At 38.2% G+C, this 17,617-nt stretch overlaps 1 protein-coding gene across 1 annotated transcript; it reads right to left on the reverse strand.

The window, feature by feature from the left end:
• Window positions 1-445: 445 nt before the first annotated feature.
• Window positions 446-13,463, reverse strand: LOC114249801 (brain-specific homeobox protein homolog). The gene is made up of 5 exons (XM_028183514.2): window positions 12,767-13,463; window positions 9,163-9,270; window positions 8,061-8,219; window positions 1,654-1,712; window positions 446-774 (listed from the first exon to the last, which is right to left on the reverse strand). Exons 1-5 carry the CDS (start codon window positions 13,062-13,064, stop codon window positions 649-651), a joined length of 750 nt encoding a protein of 249 aa, XP_028039315.2. The 5' UTR covers window positions 13,065-13,463; the 3' UTR covers window positions 446-648.
• Between the last annotated feature and the right edge of the window lie 4,154 nt (window positions 13,464-17,617).

The raw sequence follows: 17,617 nt of genomic DNA on the forward strand, positions 1-17,617 counted from the left end.
TGGTAACTTAATTGTGTTTTCGCTAATTCTATTCCTACAACATCTCAGCTTCCTATATCTAGATTCTAGAGAACAAAAGTTTGACAGGAGCTTTGCTACTCTCCTGAAATTACATTAATCCGGATTTTGTAATTGTGAATTGTATTAATTTTCAATAAGTCCCTCAGTAGAATGTTATAAGAATGATTTTTATAAAAATATTGAAAAAATTGAAATTCAACTAAAAAATTAAAAATAAATAATCGTTTAAAAAAACTAACAAAATACGCTTTTATAGAAGATCCAACTAAAAAATGGTAAATAAATTGTATTATAATAAATTTGAATTAAAACTAGTGTAAGAAAAAATGATTTTATTGTAAAAAAGCGCGTGGTGCTTTTCAGGATATAATCAAAATAACCCTTCTACTCGTATTTGTTCATAAAATATGTATAACTACTGATACCATGCACCCCACGCTTTTTTTACAATAAAATCATTTTTTCTATATTTTTTAGTTGAATTTTCTATAAAAGCGTATTTTTTTGTTTTTTTAAACTATTATTTATTTTAAGATTCATATCTTAGTTCCTTGCGTCAGGATCCAGAAACACTACCGTTGCCTTCGCTTCCGAAATAGGTCCTTATATCCGGTACATTCATTCCTACTAAGCATTACTCGACGCGTAGCGCTGGGTGTAACTCGACTCGCCGACAATATCAATGTCACTGTCGCTATGATCCGAATCGGAATCGGACGTGTGGGTGGTCGAGATTCTAGAATCTTCCTGCGCCTGTAACAAAAAAACGACTCACAATCAACTATTCACATCGAGGGTACAATGTCGCTTTCTTCCCACTACAGAGAAGATTTTTTTTATTTATTGCTTAGATGGGTGGACGAGTTTACAGCCCACCTGGTGTTAAGTGGTTACTGGAGCCCATAGACATCTACAACGTAAATGCGCCATCCACCTTGAGATATAATATTAATTATAAGGTCAATTAACTTTAGCGCGTCTCAAAGCAGATGGGAATTAGGCGTATTTTGTTTTTACTGTCATACTAGGCTGCCCCAGAACAACTTGGCGTCGCTCGGTGCAGCAGAAGCTAGGCATCTTGGACATGACGTGGGAGGATCTAGAACAGACTGCCCAAGACCGATGTAAATGGAAAGATTAGATTCGAGCCCTACACCCCAGCAGAGGGTAATAGGAAAGAATGATGATGATGTCATACTAGGCATGAGGCCCACATAAGAATAGTCGTCGGTGCATGTTACTGTCTGGAATGCCAAGGACCAGGAATGGCAAGGACCAAGGACCAGGCCGCTGCCAATACAGAATGCTCCCCGCAAACCACGTTTGAACAAAGACATGGCCTAGTGCCTTAATAACTAAAGGCTAACAACGAAATCTTTTTTATATCTTAAATGAAGGGCCGATCCCACAGCCCAGCTGGTGCAGCTAAGTGGTTACTGGAGCCCATAGACATCTACAACGTAAATGCGCCACCCATCTAGAGACATAAGTTCTAAGTTCTCAGTATACTTACAACGGCTGCCCCATCCTTCAAACCGAAACGCATTACTGCTTCACGGCAGAAATAGGCAAGGCGGTGGTACCTACCCGCGCGGACTCACTCACTCACTCTCAGTATAGTTATCTCCTCACCTTCCTACAATCCGATAAGGCTTGGTGCTTCGCTGTAAAATCGACGGCCGCCGTAGAATCTGTGACCAAAGACAATCTCAATATTATATGGGGCTTTTTCGAGGGAACGCGAGGAATGAAATTGTGTGACTTGTTTTATTTTGCCTAATTAGTGTTTCTTCAGGTTTAAATGTGTAATAACGGTGGCTTATTAACTGTTTAGTATAGCTGTGTAAGTGCACAAATGTGGGAAAATGAAGCAAAGCCGCTGAACGTAACTTCTCGGGATCCTCCAAAAAGTCCACTGAAAAACTGAAAAGTCTCAGTAAATGACCACCATTTTACTGAGATTTCATGCCATATCATATCATCTCATCCCATTTCATTTCACTTCATTTCATACCATGTTTCATATTAATCAACTTCATTTCATTTCATATTATCATTTTTCACAAATATTATGAATATATACAAGCTTTAGCCCGCGACTCCGTCCGCATGGAATAGTTACTTTAGCATAACGCTAAATTTTACCCCCCACTTCATTGACGTAGAAAGTGAAAATATTTTTGATTTATAGAAAGTTAAGGAAGCTATTTAAACCCCTATTTTGAAACATTCTTTAATGGTGCTCCACTTGTATTGATCTTACCGTGATGTTATATAGCCTATAGCCTTCCTCAATAAACGGGCTATCTAACACTGAAATAATTTTTCAAATCGGACCAGTAATTCCTGAGGTTTACGCGCTCAAACAAACAAACTCTTCCGTTTTATTATATTAGTATCGATTAAAATAAGACTTGACCTAAAGGTCTTAGTTACCAGGTCATAAAATCCCTTAAAAATGGTTGTACCTACGTGACTTAAAATCGTTAAACCCTATAGACACAGCCCACTGAGTTTCTCGCCGGATTTTCTCAGTGGGTCGTAATTCGGATCCGGTGGTAAATTCCACGAAGCAATGCTCTAGTTAGGGCTAGTGTTAGCATATTCTCTCAGGTTGAGCCCGTGAACTCACCTACCCGTCCGGGCGTATCTGGAATAGCCTCTTAAGCTACCAGCGAATAGGTAGGAAAAATATCGTTAAAAAATTTAGTTTGTTTGAAGTTCGACCATACACTAAAACCACGTGATTCCTAAACATAGCTTATATTAGCTTTGTAAGTAGGTATGTATGTTTGTTATTTAGTACTTTTTAAGGTGAGTTAGGTCCGATGTGTAATATTAAGTTTTAAAGTATGTATGTATTATACTAGTAGTTCCCCAGTAGTCGAAATTTTGTCTATAATTAATTGAAATTATAAGTTTGAACATTGTTATGGTTCTATTGTCAAAGACTACATATACTTCTTTAGTCACAGATTTCGCCAAGACTATACCATAGACAAATAATAATAAAGACAAACAATATTAATTTACGAGTATTCTCAATTTAACCACAGACTTTAAACAATAAACAAAATAGTACATATGCATGTGTGTATCAAATACATGGTAGTGTTTGTAATGTTTTTTTTTATTGAGTTAATGTATTTTATATAGATGATTAAAAAAAAATTAGCATCCTGCACTCCTTCTCTACACTCTCTATAAGTCTGGAAAATTTCATACTCCTCCGTTCGCGTAATTTTCGTAAAAAGGGGTAGGTACAAAGTTTTTGCTTCACGTATTAATATACCTATAGGTAGTTATACACATAAAATTACAACGCGTTAAATTATGCACAAAAACTCGGAAATGGGCTGGTCACATCGCGAGTCTTAAGGTAAGGTAATGGACCATAAAAGTAATATTTTGGAAAGACCCACTAGGTAAAAGGAACAGAGGTAAACCGTTGACTCGTTGGGAAGATGAGATTGTAAGGACAGAGACAATTGGGCATCTTTGGTGGAGGCGTTTACCCAATACAGGGTTTCTACATAAAACTACCAAAGTGTATTAAATTAGTTAAGTGATCATACTCGTTAATAACTGTTAAAATATTCAGTAGGAAATAAAAGGCTTATTATTATTACTAGAGGTCCCGCAGTAGTCGAAATTCGACAATAATTAATTGGAAATGTAAGTTTGTACACTATTATGATTGTATTTTATAACTCTATAATAACAAATTTCGCCAAGACTACACTATAAAAAAATAATAACAAAGACAAATGATATTCCATTCTCAATTTGACAACAGACGTCAACAACAAAAGTTTGACAATAAATAGTATGCATGCGTGTGTGCGTCAAATACACGGTATGTAGTGTGTGTAATGTTTTCTTTATTGATTTAATGTATCTTTTATGTATTATTTAAAAAAAATATTATCATTGTGCACTTCTTCCCTATATTCTCTATAAGTGTGGAAAATTTCTTACTCCTCCGTCCGCGCAATTTACAAAGGGATACAAAGTTTTTGCTTCACGTATTAATTATTATTATACGCATAAAATAGAGGTGAATGTACCTACATACGTGCGTAATGTATTGCTTTTTGTTTGTAAACTTAAACTTATACATAAATAGCTCTTTTTTTTTTTTCCTTTGTTCATTTTCTACTTATATGACGTAACTTTGATGGTGGAAACTCGTTCTGGGTTTAAGCAATTTTTTATAAGCTATTTTAATATATCATATTTTATGTTTGTTTTGTACTGTTGGTCTTACAAATAAGTAAATAAAAAAATATTAAATAAAAATGTATTTTTTGTATGTGCCTAAGCTAAATTTTTAATGTTATTTTCATTGACACTTATGACATCCGATTATCTTGTAAATTTGTTCATACTTAAGACACCGATAACCATAAAATAACTTTATAGATTCAATCTAATATCCTGACTTGATAGGATAAAAATAAAGAGGCGATTAATTGTTTTATTTTTTATTTTTTCTGTTTAAGCGAGATATTTTTATTTATTTTTAAAACTATATGCATATGTGTATAACAACAGATGTTCTTTAGTTTTGTTGTATAGAGTTCAAAAGAAAAATTTGATGATTTCTTAATTGGAAATTTGCCGCCATTACTAAATAAAGAAATCTTTCGACAAACAATATAGAAAGCGATACTAAACTGTCTTGTCTTCTCCCATTTTTATATACATACATATATACAAAAATGTACGTAAGATAATTGACCTTCCCACAGCCAAGACGTCAAATTCCCACAATAAATTGTGCCGTTCAAATTTCGCCGCTAACTTCTCATTCAAAGAGCTCTGATTGCTTTGTTAACGTAAACCACTACATCGTTAATGCATTACAACACAAACTGAACCTTAAAGCTCGGTACTCAAGTCACTAAACAACTTACGAAACAATTTTCGAGAAAGCTTGCAGAGCTTGAAGATTTCGACTCTATTCCGAAGGCGATACAGTCGTTATTCTAGTGTAGATTTAGTTAAGACGTTGCTAGGCAACCAAGACGGCCATCTTGTCTTCAGAATTCAATTAAGGAATGTCTTCGGTTGCGGCGCGAAATTCCGCCAACGTAAATAAATACGAATTCCGACCAAAAGGTTTGCGAGTGCTTCGAATTACAAAAGCCTAAGTATATTTACAGATTTATAGCCAAAAGTACGAGCTAATGGCCCATCTGGTGTTAAACAGGGCCCGTGGACATCAACAACGTGATTGTCGCCACTTAAGTCGTTTTTTTTTAATACATACATACATATATACAGTCTCTATTTAATAGTGTATCGCCATGCGCAAGCGACTGTTTCTTAATATTAATATTTTAATTTTGACTAGCGGCCCGCTCCAGCTTCGCTCGGATTTTTAACAAAAATTTCAAAATTATTAATTATTAGAATACACACACCACCCTTCTATCTGCGTCAGGTTACTAAAAAAAGAAAATTATAAAGATGGTTTGAATATTATTATTTTAATGAACTTTTATATTCATTTAATTATTTTTTTATCTATTATTTTATTATTTTTCTAATTTTCGTAAAAAGGTCATATATATCTAATAAATAAAAACCATTGAGCTTATTGAGTCAGAGATTCCCTGTAAACGATATTTGACGCTATTTTATTTTTTTAAATAAAAAAACACTTATTGTGGCATAACTATAATAGCTTGGAATATTATAATATTATCCGACACTTTTTGTAAATAATAATGTAATCTTCAAAGCCATCTATAGGTATATAAAAAATGAATTGCTGTTCGTTCGTCTCGCTAAAACTCGAAAACGGCTGGACCGATTTAGCTAATTTTGGTGTTGAATTATTGGTAAATATGAAAATGCTCGGAATTAAATAAATTTAACAATTTTGTTTATCCTTTGATGTGTCCCCGTCGGACGGATTTCGTTTGTTTGTTTTAAGTTTATTTTAGACAAAAGTTTAGCTCTTTTATTTATCGATTGAGGCACTACGAAGTCTGTCGGGTCAGCTAGTAATAGGTACATTATTTTATTCTATCTACTAGCGACCCGCCCTCGCTTCGCTTCGGAAACATTAAAACACACATGAAACCAAAAAAAAAAAATAAAAAAAAATAAAAAAGTAGCCTATGTTCATCAGGGACAATGTCGGCTTCTAATGGAAAAAGAATTTTTCAAATCGGTCCAGTAGTTTCGGAGCCTATTCGAAACAAACAAACAAACAAATCTTTCCTCTTTATAATATTATTACTAGCGACCCGCCCTCGCTTCGCTTCGGAAACATTAAAACACACATGAAACCAAAAAAAATAAATTAAAAAAAATGAAAAAAAAGTAGCCTATGTTCATCAGAGACAATGTCGGCTTCTAATGGAAAAAGAATTTTTCAAATCGGTCCAGTAGTTTCGGAGCCTATTCGAAACAAACAAACAAACAAATCTTTCCTCTTTATAATATTAGTATAGAGTATAGACAATAGTTTCCGTAGGGCATGCGATGTAAATAATATTTTAGGTAATTTTTTTACACCTTGGGTTACATTATTGGAGTTTTAGTAACCATCCCTTAATTAAAAAAGGAAGGCTGGCAGGAACTGGATGAGAGAAGCCGAAGATTGTGTACAGTGGCGAACCATTGGAGAGGCCTTTGTGCAGCAGTGGGCTACTATAGGCTGATGATAATGATGATGATGAAGTTTAAGTTTTATTACTGGTGGTAGGACCTCTTGTGAGTCCGTGCGGGTAGGGACCACCACCCTGCCTATTTCTGCCGTGAAGCAGTAATGCGTTTCTTTAGAACTTATATGTCAAGGTGGGCGGCGCATTTACATCGTAGATGTCTATGGGCTCCAGTAACCACTCAACACCAGGTGGGCTGTGGGCTCGTCCACGTATATAGGTAAGCAATAAAAAAAAACTCAACATCGCGTTTACCCCAACAGTTATCGGTTGTCCGGCTAATAGTCTTTCAACCCTCAAATATATTCATGTGCGCGAGCCCAAAAGTGCACCTTCACCGCTTGAAGCCGGATCGAAAGACTGAAGTTTCGTCCAAGAACAATTAGTCAAACATCAATAATCAGTCGCTTAGTTTGTAGCACAGAGCTACAAACTTCATCAGAGAATGTATTACAGGAATAGTTCATTTAATTTTAGGGCTTAATATCAATACATGGTAGCAATATAAGCGTTTCAAGATATAGTTTTACAACTTACTCGTGGTAGGACATCTTGTAAGTTCGCGCGGGTAGGTACCCCACCCTGCCTATTTCTGCCGTGAAGCAGTAATGCGTTTCGGTTTGAAGGGTAGGGCAGCTGTTGTAACTATACTGAGATCTTAGAACTTATATCTCAAGGTGGGTGGCGCTTTTACATCGTAGATGTCTATGGGCTCCAGTAACCACTTAACACCAGGCTGTGAGCTCGTCCAACCATCTAAGCAATAAAAAAATTTTGTTGTATAAAAATGATGACAAAATGAGATTACTTTCTTTCCCACTTTTGTGCACTTTCGCAGATATTAAACAGTTAATAAACCACCGTTATTACACATTTAAACCTGAAGAAACATTAAATAGACAAAATAAAACAAATCACACAACTTCACTCCTCGCGTTCCCGCCAAAAAGGCCCTCAAACTTATAATTTAAATTAATTATGGTCGAGTTTCGATCACTGTGCGACCACTAGTAACAATTAATAGTTGAGATTTTAAATACTGCATATTTTTTAACAGCACACACAAATACACAAAATATTACATTTTTCAACAGTTGACTCTATTTAAAACTGCTATATTCATTTAATTTCCACTTCCTACACCAGCGCTATGTCGGTGAGTCTTCCAACAACAACTTGCTGTTTACAGGTCGACAATTTTTCAACCTGTCCCCTAGACAAGATTATGTTCGTTACTTCTAACCTCCATAATTTTATAATTGAAGAATTTTTACTAAAAGCCATGCAAAAAAAAAGATGAGAAAAGGTATAATGTACGTCGTTTCAAAATCGATTTTCTAATAGCCCAGCAAAACGTCTTACTCCTCTGCTGCTGTTGCTTCCTCATCTGCTTCTTGTGCTTCATCCGTCGGTTCTGAAACCACGTCTTCACCTGGGTTTCGGAGAGGTTCAGCGCTCCAGCTAGCTCCACTCGCTCAGGAGTCGAAAGGTAGCGCTGCGACTCGAACCGTTTCTCCAGACCTTTCCAACGAAAGCATACGCTTGTAAAGCTAAATAGGTACAACAAAAGTTACTTGAAGAAGAGCCCGCTGAGTTTCTCGCCGGGTCTTCTAGGTGAGTCGTGATTCGGATCCGGTGGTAGATTCAGCGAAGCACTGCTCTTGTTAGGGCTAGTGTTAGCAACTCGCTCAAGTTAAGCCCGTGAGCTCAACGACACGTCAGGGCGTAGCTAGAATAGCCGAAAATCGTAACACTGATAAAGTCTCCAATCAGCTCTCTTCGACAATCGTAGCTCGTATTGTCTTAAGCGCGTAAGAGATACTAAATTACGAAATTAAACTCGATGCGGCCTAAAGGATAAAGGATAATGTTTGATCTTTGTTTTTTTTCATGTTTGAAGTGTTACTGGTGGCCCTGAGGCCTTCTCAGTTTCTCCAAGACAGGTGGACGAGCAAAGGCTCAGCCAGGAGGGGTAGGATTTTTTAACAGCTGCCCGAGCGCCTCCGAAGGAGACCTAACAACTCAAGATCAGTTGCTTCGCGAATGAATCTACTATCGGATCGGAACCGCGACCCGCTGAGAAGATCCGGCGAGAAGCTCAGCGGACTGATGTATGGGTTAAGTTACACGTCGAACTCTTTGCCGAGTTCGAAGAGTACCGTTACTAGGGTCTCTCCTAGTATTAGAGCTGAAGGCGTCTAATGCAAGAGTTATTGGATCTGATGGATCCGTAAGGACGTGTCTAGGGCAAGCTCTTTGTCTTGGTGTTCATTATCTATATATAATTAAACGTCTGTCAGTCTTTAATAGAAAAACACAGGGAATCCTAAATTGGAGCCGGATAACCGGGCGTGATTCGTTCCCGGTTACAAAGATTAGTTACTTAATTCGGAAGCTATCTCTTGAGGTGATGATATAGAACATGATTAGACTAAAATACTGGAAGACTAACAGAAGATTCTACCTGTTAGTTGAGGGTCCGAGAAGACAGTTCTGGCCTTCCGTCGTCTGCAGTGCTTTAGCGCAGACAGCGATAGCTCCGAAGGCGTGAACAAAGCGTGATACGGCACACCTGTCAACACAAATTCAAGGTTTTCAACACCACGTATGACGTCACTTGTGGCTAGAAACAATGTGGTAATAGTAGATTATACGTTAATACACAATTTTGACCACATATGACGTCACGCACTTTGATTGATATCTGAGAAGAGTTTAATAATTTAAAAATAAAAATATATATGACGATCGTTACAATTTAACTTCCTGTCATCGAGATTCGACCGTAAGCTGTGTTAATCAGGGCTTAGATTAATTTAATAAAATGATTACATTATCTCTTTTGTTTTAAATTTAGCAAAAAATAATAATTCTCAAAGAATAAAGCTAGGTTTAGAAATAGAAGGAATTCATACCACACTGTCATGTAATTGCCTATTTATAAGCTGGCGCAAAGAATAGCGGGAGGCAGGCAAATTGAAGAAAAAATTTCGCGCATCAAACTTACTGTTGGTAGGACGTCTTTGTGAGTCCGCGCGGATAGGTACCACCACGCCATTCATTTCTGCCGTGAAGCAGTAATGCGCTTCGGTTTGAAGGGTGGGGGCAGCTGTTGTACTGTTAAAACTGAGACCTTACAACTCATGTATGAGGTGGGTGGCGGCATTTACGTGGTAGATGTCTATGGGCTCCGGTAATTACTAAAGACCAGGTGGGCCGTGAGCTCATCCACCCATCTAAGATATAAAAAAAACGATCGATTTTCGATAATAATTCTACACAAGTGTACATATCTATGTATTAATAGGTGAAGCAAAAACTTTGAACCCCTTTTTACGAAAATTGCGCGGACGGAGGAGTATGAAATTTTCCACACTTATAGAGAATATAGAGAAGTAGTGTAGAATGCTATTTTTTTAATTAAGCATAAAAATACATAAGGATAAAATAAATAAAAAAATATATGACACACATTAACGTGTATAAGACATACACACGCATATACATAGTCAGGTCATAAATTCTGTCACATGTTTAATGTAAAATAATTGAAACAAGTTTATTCATTATGTAACCATTCATATACCAAAATGAACTTAACAAAACATAGATTCTTATGACACTAAAGTTTATTCAAAATGACCTCCGTGATTTTGAATACAGGCCTTCAATCTGCGCGGCCAGTCGTCTATCGCAGCACGAACGAGGTCCATGTCAATATCGGCGGCTGCCTTAATCAAGGATGTCTTGAGTGACTCCAAATTGGGATGAGGCTTTGAGCACGCCTTTTCCTCCAAGTATTGCCATATCTTGTAATCTAACGGATTCAAATCTGGACTGGAGGAGGGCCAGTCTTCGTGCCGGATGAAGTCGATTTCACGCGCCGCCAGCCAGTCTTGTGTGCTCTTCGCTCTATGAACTGGCGCCGAATCTTGTTGGAATACCCAGTGCCTGTTATTGAACATGGTATGAGAAACAGGTTCTACAAGGTTCGTCAGGACTGTATTTTGATACACAACTGCATTCGTTTTTACACCTTTCTCACAAAAATGTACCTCTGTTAAGCCCCAATAAGAAACTCCCAACCATACCATGAGCGAGGATGGAAAATGACCTCGTTGGACACGCGAAATACGGTTGCTCGCTTCTTCATTACTGTGTGCGTACACCTTTATCTTTTTTTTTGTTGTAGCTCTCTTCTACGGTAAAAATTTGTTTCATCCGAAAAAAGAATTTCCCGATATTTTTTTCCCGCGTACCGCTTCAACAAAGCGCGGCAGTCTCAGGTCCATTAGACGAGCATTCAAACGATTTCCTGTTTTTCTTCGATATGCCCGAAGCCCTAAGTCTTCATTTAACACCCTTTTCACCGTGGTTCTGCTTAACCCCATCTGAAGGGCCAACAGTTTCTGCTTACGTTTGGGATTTTTTTGAATTCGCGCCTTCACAGCTTTTATCACTGCTGGAATCCTAACAGACCGAGGGCGACCACTTCTTGACCTGTCATCTACACTAGAGTCTTCATTGTATCGTTTGATGGTACGATAAACGAATCTTTTGGTTATATTAAAATTTTTCAGTATGTTAAAAATTTGAATTGGCGCGTAACCGCAACGATGCAACGCAATAACTGCAACACGGTCTTCTTTAAGCGTCCACTCCATATTTAAAAAAGAAGTAAAATTCTAAATGTATACTATTTTTATTTTCATGAACAATTCGAAATTCGAATTCAATAAACTTTTTTGTTGCCAGCATTCTAAAAGAAAAGTTTTTACTGTGTGACAATACTTATGACCTGACTAGGTATACTCTTTTGTTTATTGTTAAAGTCTGTGCTCGAATTGAGAATAAATTAATATTGTTTGTCTTTAATATTATTTTATATAGTATAGCAAATGGTGTGATTAAAAAGTCATTAACAATAGAATCTTAATATTGTTCAAAGTTATAATTTAAATTAATTATAGTCGAATTTCGACCGCTGGGCGACAACTAGTTTGAATTAATATTTATCATAATTTCGATTCTTACGGTATTAGATTCGATCTATTATGGTTTCATTAGTTAAGATGGCTTCAATTTCAAATTGTCTACACTTTATTGCAGGCAAAAACTTAAGGCCGTACCTCCAGTAATTTGGTTTGATTCGACTTCTTCAAAGAAAATTTAACGAAGACTAGACCAAGATTTTACTGGAACGTTCTAGAAAACTATCTATTTTATATAAGTATCTTGTAGGCCGTTTTTATATATGTTAGAGGAAGTCTGAAAGTGACACCTGTGACAGAGAAGTTGAGAAGCGTGTTTGGGATGGTATGGACATGTGATGAGACGAAATGACAATTAGGTTTGGTAAGAGAGTTTTGACTATGAATTTGGAAGGCTTTAGAGGAAGAAGTAGACCGAAGAAAAAAATGGATGGATTGCGTGTAAAACGGTAAGTGTAAGAGGGGAGTGAGCAAAGATATAGTTTACGATAAAGTGGTATGGAAGGAGAAAATATGTTGCCCCAACCCCAGGTGACTGGGAGAAGGGCGGAAGAATGATGATGATGATCTAGTAGGCCATATCCCTGATTTTGGTGACAACTATGAGCGATGGAAACCACTCACGATGAGTGGGCCGTATTCTCGTCTGCCTAGATGGGCAATAAGAAAAAAAAAACGATACGTGTATTCTTCGGTTTTCGAGAAATTTAGACATAATTGAAACATCTTTTACGGTTCAATTTCACTTGTATTATTGGCGTTACTTAAAACTTTACACTTTCAGCGATCACCACTGAATGAAGCAACATTATTAATAATAATGACAATAAAAACGCGCTATCTATAAAATAACAATCTTTTTTTAAATCAAAGCTGATTAATTCCATGTACCAAATACACACGAAGTGACATGTTATTACTATACGAGTATTATTCAATTATTTATTTGTTATAGGGATAGACACAAAAAGACTCTGTCATTGTCGATAATTTAATAAAATTGCTTCGCGGTAAAAATAGGTAGGATGGTTGTATTATGTATGTAAGCGGGAAATCCAATGCGGTAACAAAACTTACCTTGCGACAAAAAGTAAGGGGGTTCGACTGCTTTATACGTATTAGGGGTGTGCAGGTAAGCGCCTAGGGCTCCCATGGCGACCTGCAGATACCCTTCCCTGGTCTGGTGGGGCCTGACGTCGCCAGCCACGGAGAAATAAGGCCGCGGCTCGTAGTCGAGTCTTCGTTCGACATTGGGAACTTTAAATCGATTGTCGCCTCTATAAAGTATGTCTTCTATGAGGAATGAAGTTTTTGAATTGTGTTCCGGACGATTTGAATTTGTTGTTGGCGAATCGCTTCGAATCTCGTGTTCCATTTCGTTTGTATTTTTTTGTTTTTGTTTTTATTTAATTTTCAAATCATTCTAAATAGTTCTAGAACGTTTCGCTCCCGTCGATGAAGCAGCAATATTTTTAAAGCTTCACACAATTTTGAATTCGGAACTCTTTATCACTTCACTGCGCGTCAACAAACATTTAAAAAAATCGTACGATCGAACTATTTTTTGAATGGATAAAAAAAAAAGAAAAAAAAATCGAATTTGGAATTATGTTTTTGTGGGCTGTCCATTCACAGGCCGCTTCGGTCGTTCGTCCGGAAATCGATGACAATTAACGCGGTAATTGTCGGTTGTTTGGTCGAAACGAGGCGATTTCGTCCGCGGGCCGGGATAAACTGTCGCGCCGGGGTGGGTCGGGGTGGCGCGCCAGTGAATGGGAACGCCTTACAGGGTGGGGATCGGGATAACGATGTTCTTTATTTTTTTTTACGTTCCGAACACAGGTTACTGGCTGGTTTTCTTTTTTTTTTTCAAGCATTTAAATTTTATTCGAAAATATATTTTGTTTGTCGCTAATTCGAATTTGTATTTAATTATTTTCAATCATTCGTTCATTGTTTTATATTAATAAGCAATAATTATACGTAAAATGAGCATGTTTGCTTTATTAGCTAGGTATGTATGCATTTAAATTTGCTTAAAACCTAATCTTTGAACGTAATTTCCATCGACTCCAAGACGTGTGATGAACTTGAGCATTCGTGCGCGCATCAAGAGCAAATTATGATACAATAATTTCTTTATAACTTCGCTCTGATATCCTGACCAGTGTCGACAGGTCAAAAAAAAAGTAAATTAATCATCATTTTTATTTATCTTTAAACTGATTCAAACGGATTAAACGTGCTCACAATCTACCTGATGATAAATGGCTAGCGGTGCCCATGGACATCAACAACGTATCTAAATGCCGCCACTCACCCTAACACATGTTGGACAGTACAACGGCCGCTCCTACCTTCAAACCGAAACGCATTACTGCTTCACGGCAGAAATAGGCAGGGCGGTGGTACTTACCAGAGCTTTGCCTACCATCACTTATTAGCCGTAATATTTTTCGGGATTGACTTTTACGAGACATTGTTATTAATTCGCCGTGAAAGTCATTTGTGATCTTGTATTTTTTCCCCTAACTATTCGCTGGTAGCCTAAGAGGCTATTCGGGCTTTCCGCGGACGGGTAGGTGAGCTCACGGGTTCGACCTGAGAGAATTTGGCTAACACCAGCCCTAACAAGAGCACTGCTTCGCTGAATCTACCGCCGGATCGGAAACGCGACCCACTGAGAAGATCCGGCGAGAAACTCAGTGGGCTGTGTCTGTGGGTTAATTGGTGATCTTGTATTAAATGAGATTTCATTAGAACAACATGTGCCAATGGACCACACACGTACGAGTATACTTAGAATAATATTGTAATTATCACGAGTACAAACGTCTCGGCTGTTAGGTCACGCACGCTCTTTTAAAGACATTTGTTAATAGAAGATTGTTTATTTCTACTGGTGGTAAGACGTATTGTGAGTCCGCACGTGTAGGTACCACCACCCTGCCTATTTCTGCCGTGAAGCAGTAATTCCTTTCAGTTTGAAGGGCTGAGCAGACGTTGTAGTGTAAAACTTGAGGTCTTAGAACGCGTGTCTCAATTTAGGCGGCCGCATTTAGTGACGTTGTTAATTATGAGATCCGGTAACAACTTAACACCAGGCGGGCCGTGACCTCGTCCAGCCATTTAAGCAATAAAACAAACACGCAAACGAATAAGCTACTTCTCAATCTCCTTCCCATCTCGTCTGCTCTGGTGTACATAAGTCGGTCGATATGTGATCCATGTCACGTAAACAGCAGTAAAAAGAGTTACCAACACATAAAAGGTATAACCCGGGCATATTGTGTTAAATTGCCGTAAGACGGTGTAACCAGCTCGGATGATCCGGGCATTCGGAGTACCGCGAACGAATAGTTTTGATACTTTACGTTACGTAAACGCGTAATATTATTTTTCAGTGGGTACATAACAAATGTTCACGATTGACTTCTACGGTGAAGGAATAGCATCTATAGTAATATTATAAAGCTGAAGACTTTGTTTGTTTGAACCCGTTAAATTCAGAAACTATTGGTCAGATTTGAAAAAATCTTTCAGTGTTAGATAGCCTATAGTAGATACTAACATCATACTCACATGACATGTTAGATATAACAACACGATAAGACCAATACAAGCGGAGCACTAATAAAGAATGTTTCAAAATCGGGTTTTTTTCCCTTTTGAGAGCTTCCGCTGCGTGCGCTGCAGAAAACGGTTAAAATTTCGCTAAAATAATGTATGACAGAATTATTCCCCTTTAAAAGATATAAAAAAAAGTCCGGGACAGCATATAGCTATATGTTTAGGTTGGCTCACTATAACGTTTCTTCTGCTAACCAAATTTGTTCTAAAATAAAGCATTATTTGTGAACTATTCCACGCGGACGAAGTCGCGGGCAAAAGCTAGTCGTGTAATAAAACTCAAAAACCCGCAAAATTATAATTTGCGTAATTACTGGTGGTAGGACGTCTTGTGAGTCCACGCGGGTAGGTACTACTACCTTGCCTATTTCTACCGTGAAGCAGTAATGCGTTTCGGTTTGAAGGGTGGGGCAGCCGTTGTAACTATACTTGAGACCTTAGAACTTTATCTCAAGGTGGGTGGCGGCATTTATGTTGTAGATGTCTATGGGCTCCGACAACCACTCAACACCAGGTGGGCTGTGAGATCGTCCACCCATCTAATACCAAAAAAAATAACGTTTTTAACTTTATCTCGTGAAGATGTTTGTTAATTCGTTGTGTAACATCTGATGGCTTGAGAGACTTTGCTGAAAGATGCAAAAGTTATGGCTAAAGATCACCAAAACACGTCCACAGATAACAGGGCGGCTAAGGTCGGCCTTGGAGGGGCTTCATCTTAAAAGCACAATCAAAGGGGTAGCTTATCCAATATCAGATTCCTCTCCGTGTTGCATCAGGAAGGTAAAAAGGGGCAAAGCTGATTTATTCACCGCTTACCTCCCCACACCTCTAAAAAGAGATCAATGAGTCTCTGACAATCTCAATTACGGTTGGTTAAATTTTGAACTCGCAACTATAATGTGCTTTCTTTTTATTGCCCTTGTCAGCAGACGAGCATACGGCCCACCTGATGGCGACTGGTTACCGTCGCTCATGGACTTCAGCAATGCCAGGGGCGGAGCCAAGCCGCTGCCTACCGTTAAGTACTCTTCACAAGCCTCGTTTGAAGAAGGACATGTCATAGCGCTCGGGAAACACCGTGGAGGGGAACTCATTCCTATTTCCAAAAAAGAAGAAGAAAAAGTTTCTTGTTTAATGCATAGGAATCTATCTGCCTTAAATGGTTACTGGGGTCCATGGACAGCATGATCCACATCAATCGCCAGGCTAAACCAAACGCTTCCGAACCCTAAAACAATCCACTGTTTTCAGCACAGTATTTTTTGTTAATCTTTCACGAAAGTATCAAGACTGTTCGCGTGGGGTTCCCTCAGGCCCCTTGCTCCCCACCCCTAATCTCGGCTCAGGCGTGGCCTACCCCGGTCGGCCAATAAGGACAAACGGCGCGCGCTCCTTTCGTCCTCACGCCAATAGGAGTCCGCCAACTGCGAACAAAGCCCTACAGATTTGGGGTCAGTTGCGACGATTTGGATGATTCTTTTTTTTTGTGTGTGAAGAACGGCGACTAGGCTCGCGCTCCCGGTTTCGTTTGCATTTTTAAGCTAAAAAATGTTCTTTTTGGAAGTCGTCGTGGCCTAAAGGTTAAGATGTCCGGTGCATTCGTATCTAGCGATGCACCGGTATTCGAATCCCGCAGGCGGGTACCAATTTTTCTAATAAAATACGTACTTAACAAATGTTCACGATTGACTTCCACGGTGAACGGAATAACATCGTTGTAATAAAAATCAAACCCGCCAAATTTTAATTTGCGTAATTACTGATGGTAAATGCGCCATCCACCTTGAGATATAAATTTTAAGGTCTCAGTATAGTTACAACGGCTGCCCCACTCTTCAAACCGAAACGCATTACTGCTTCACGGCAGAAATAGGCAGGGACGCGCGGACTCAGAAGTGGTCCTACCACCAGTAATTACGCAAATTATCATTTTGCGGGTTAGATTTTTATTGCACAATGTTATTTATTCCTTCACCGTGGAAGTCAATCGTGAACATTTGCTAAGTACGCATTTCATTAGAAAAATTGGTAGCCGCCTGCGGGATTCGAACACCGGTGCATCGCTATATACGAATGCACCGGACGTCTTATCCTTTAGGCCACGACGACTTAAACTTATTTTTCTTCTATACAAAGCTGGTTCTGACAGTAAAAAGCACAATAAAAAAAGAACGTAACAATCAAAAAATCTATTCTTTCCTCTTCTTCTATTCACGGTTCATTATTTTGCGGATAATTGCTTACACATAATGCTTTTTTGTAGGACTATATTTTAAGATAAACATTTCCATTTTG

The sequence above is a fragment of the Bombyx mandarina genome, chromosome 23, assembly GCF_030267445.1.
Source record: "Bombyx mandarina strain Sakado chromosome 23, ASM3026744v2".
NCBI classification, from domain to species: domain Eukaryota; kingdom Metazoa; phylum Arthropoda; class Insecta; order Lepidoptera; family Bombycidae; genus Bombyx; species Bombyx mandarina.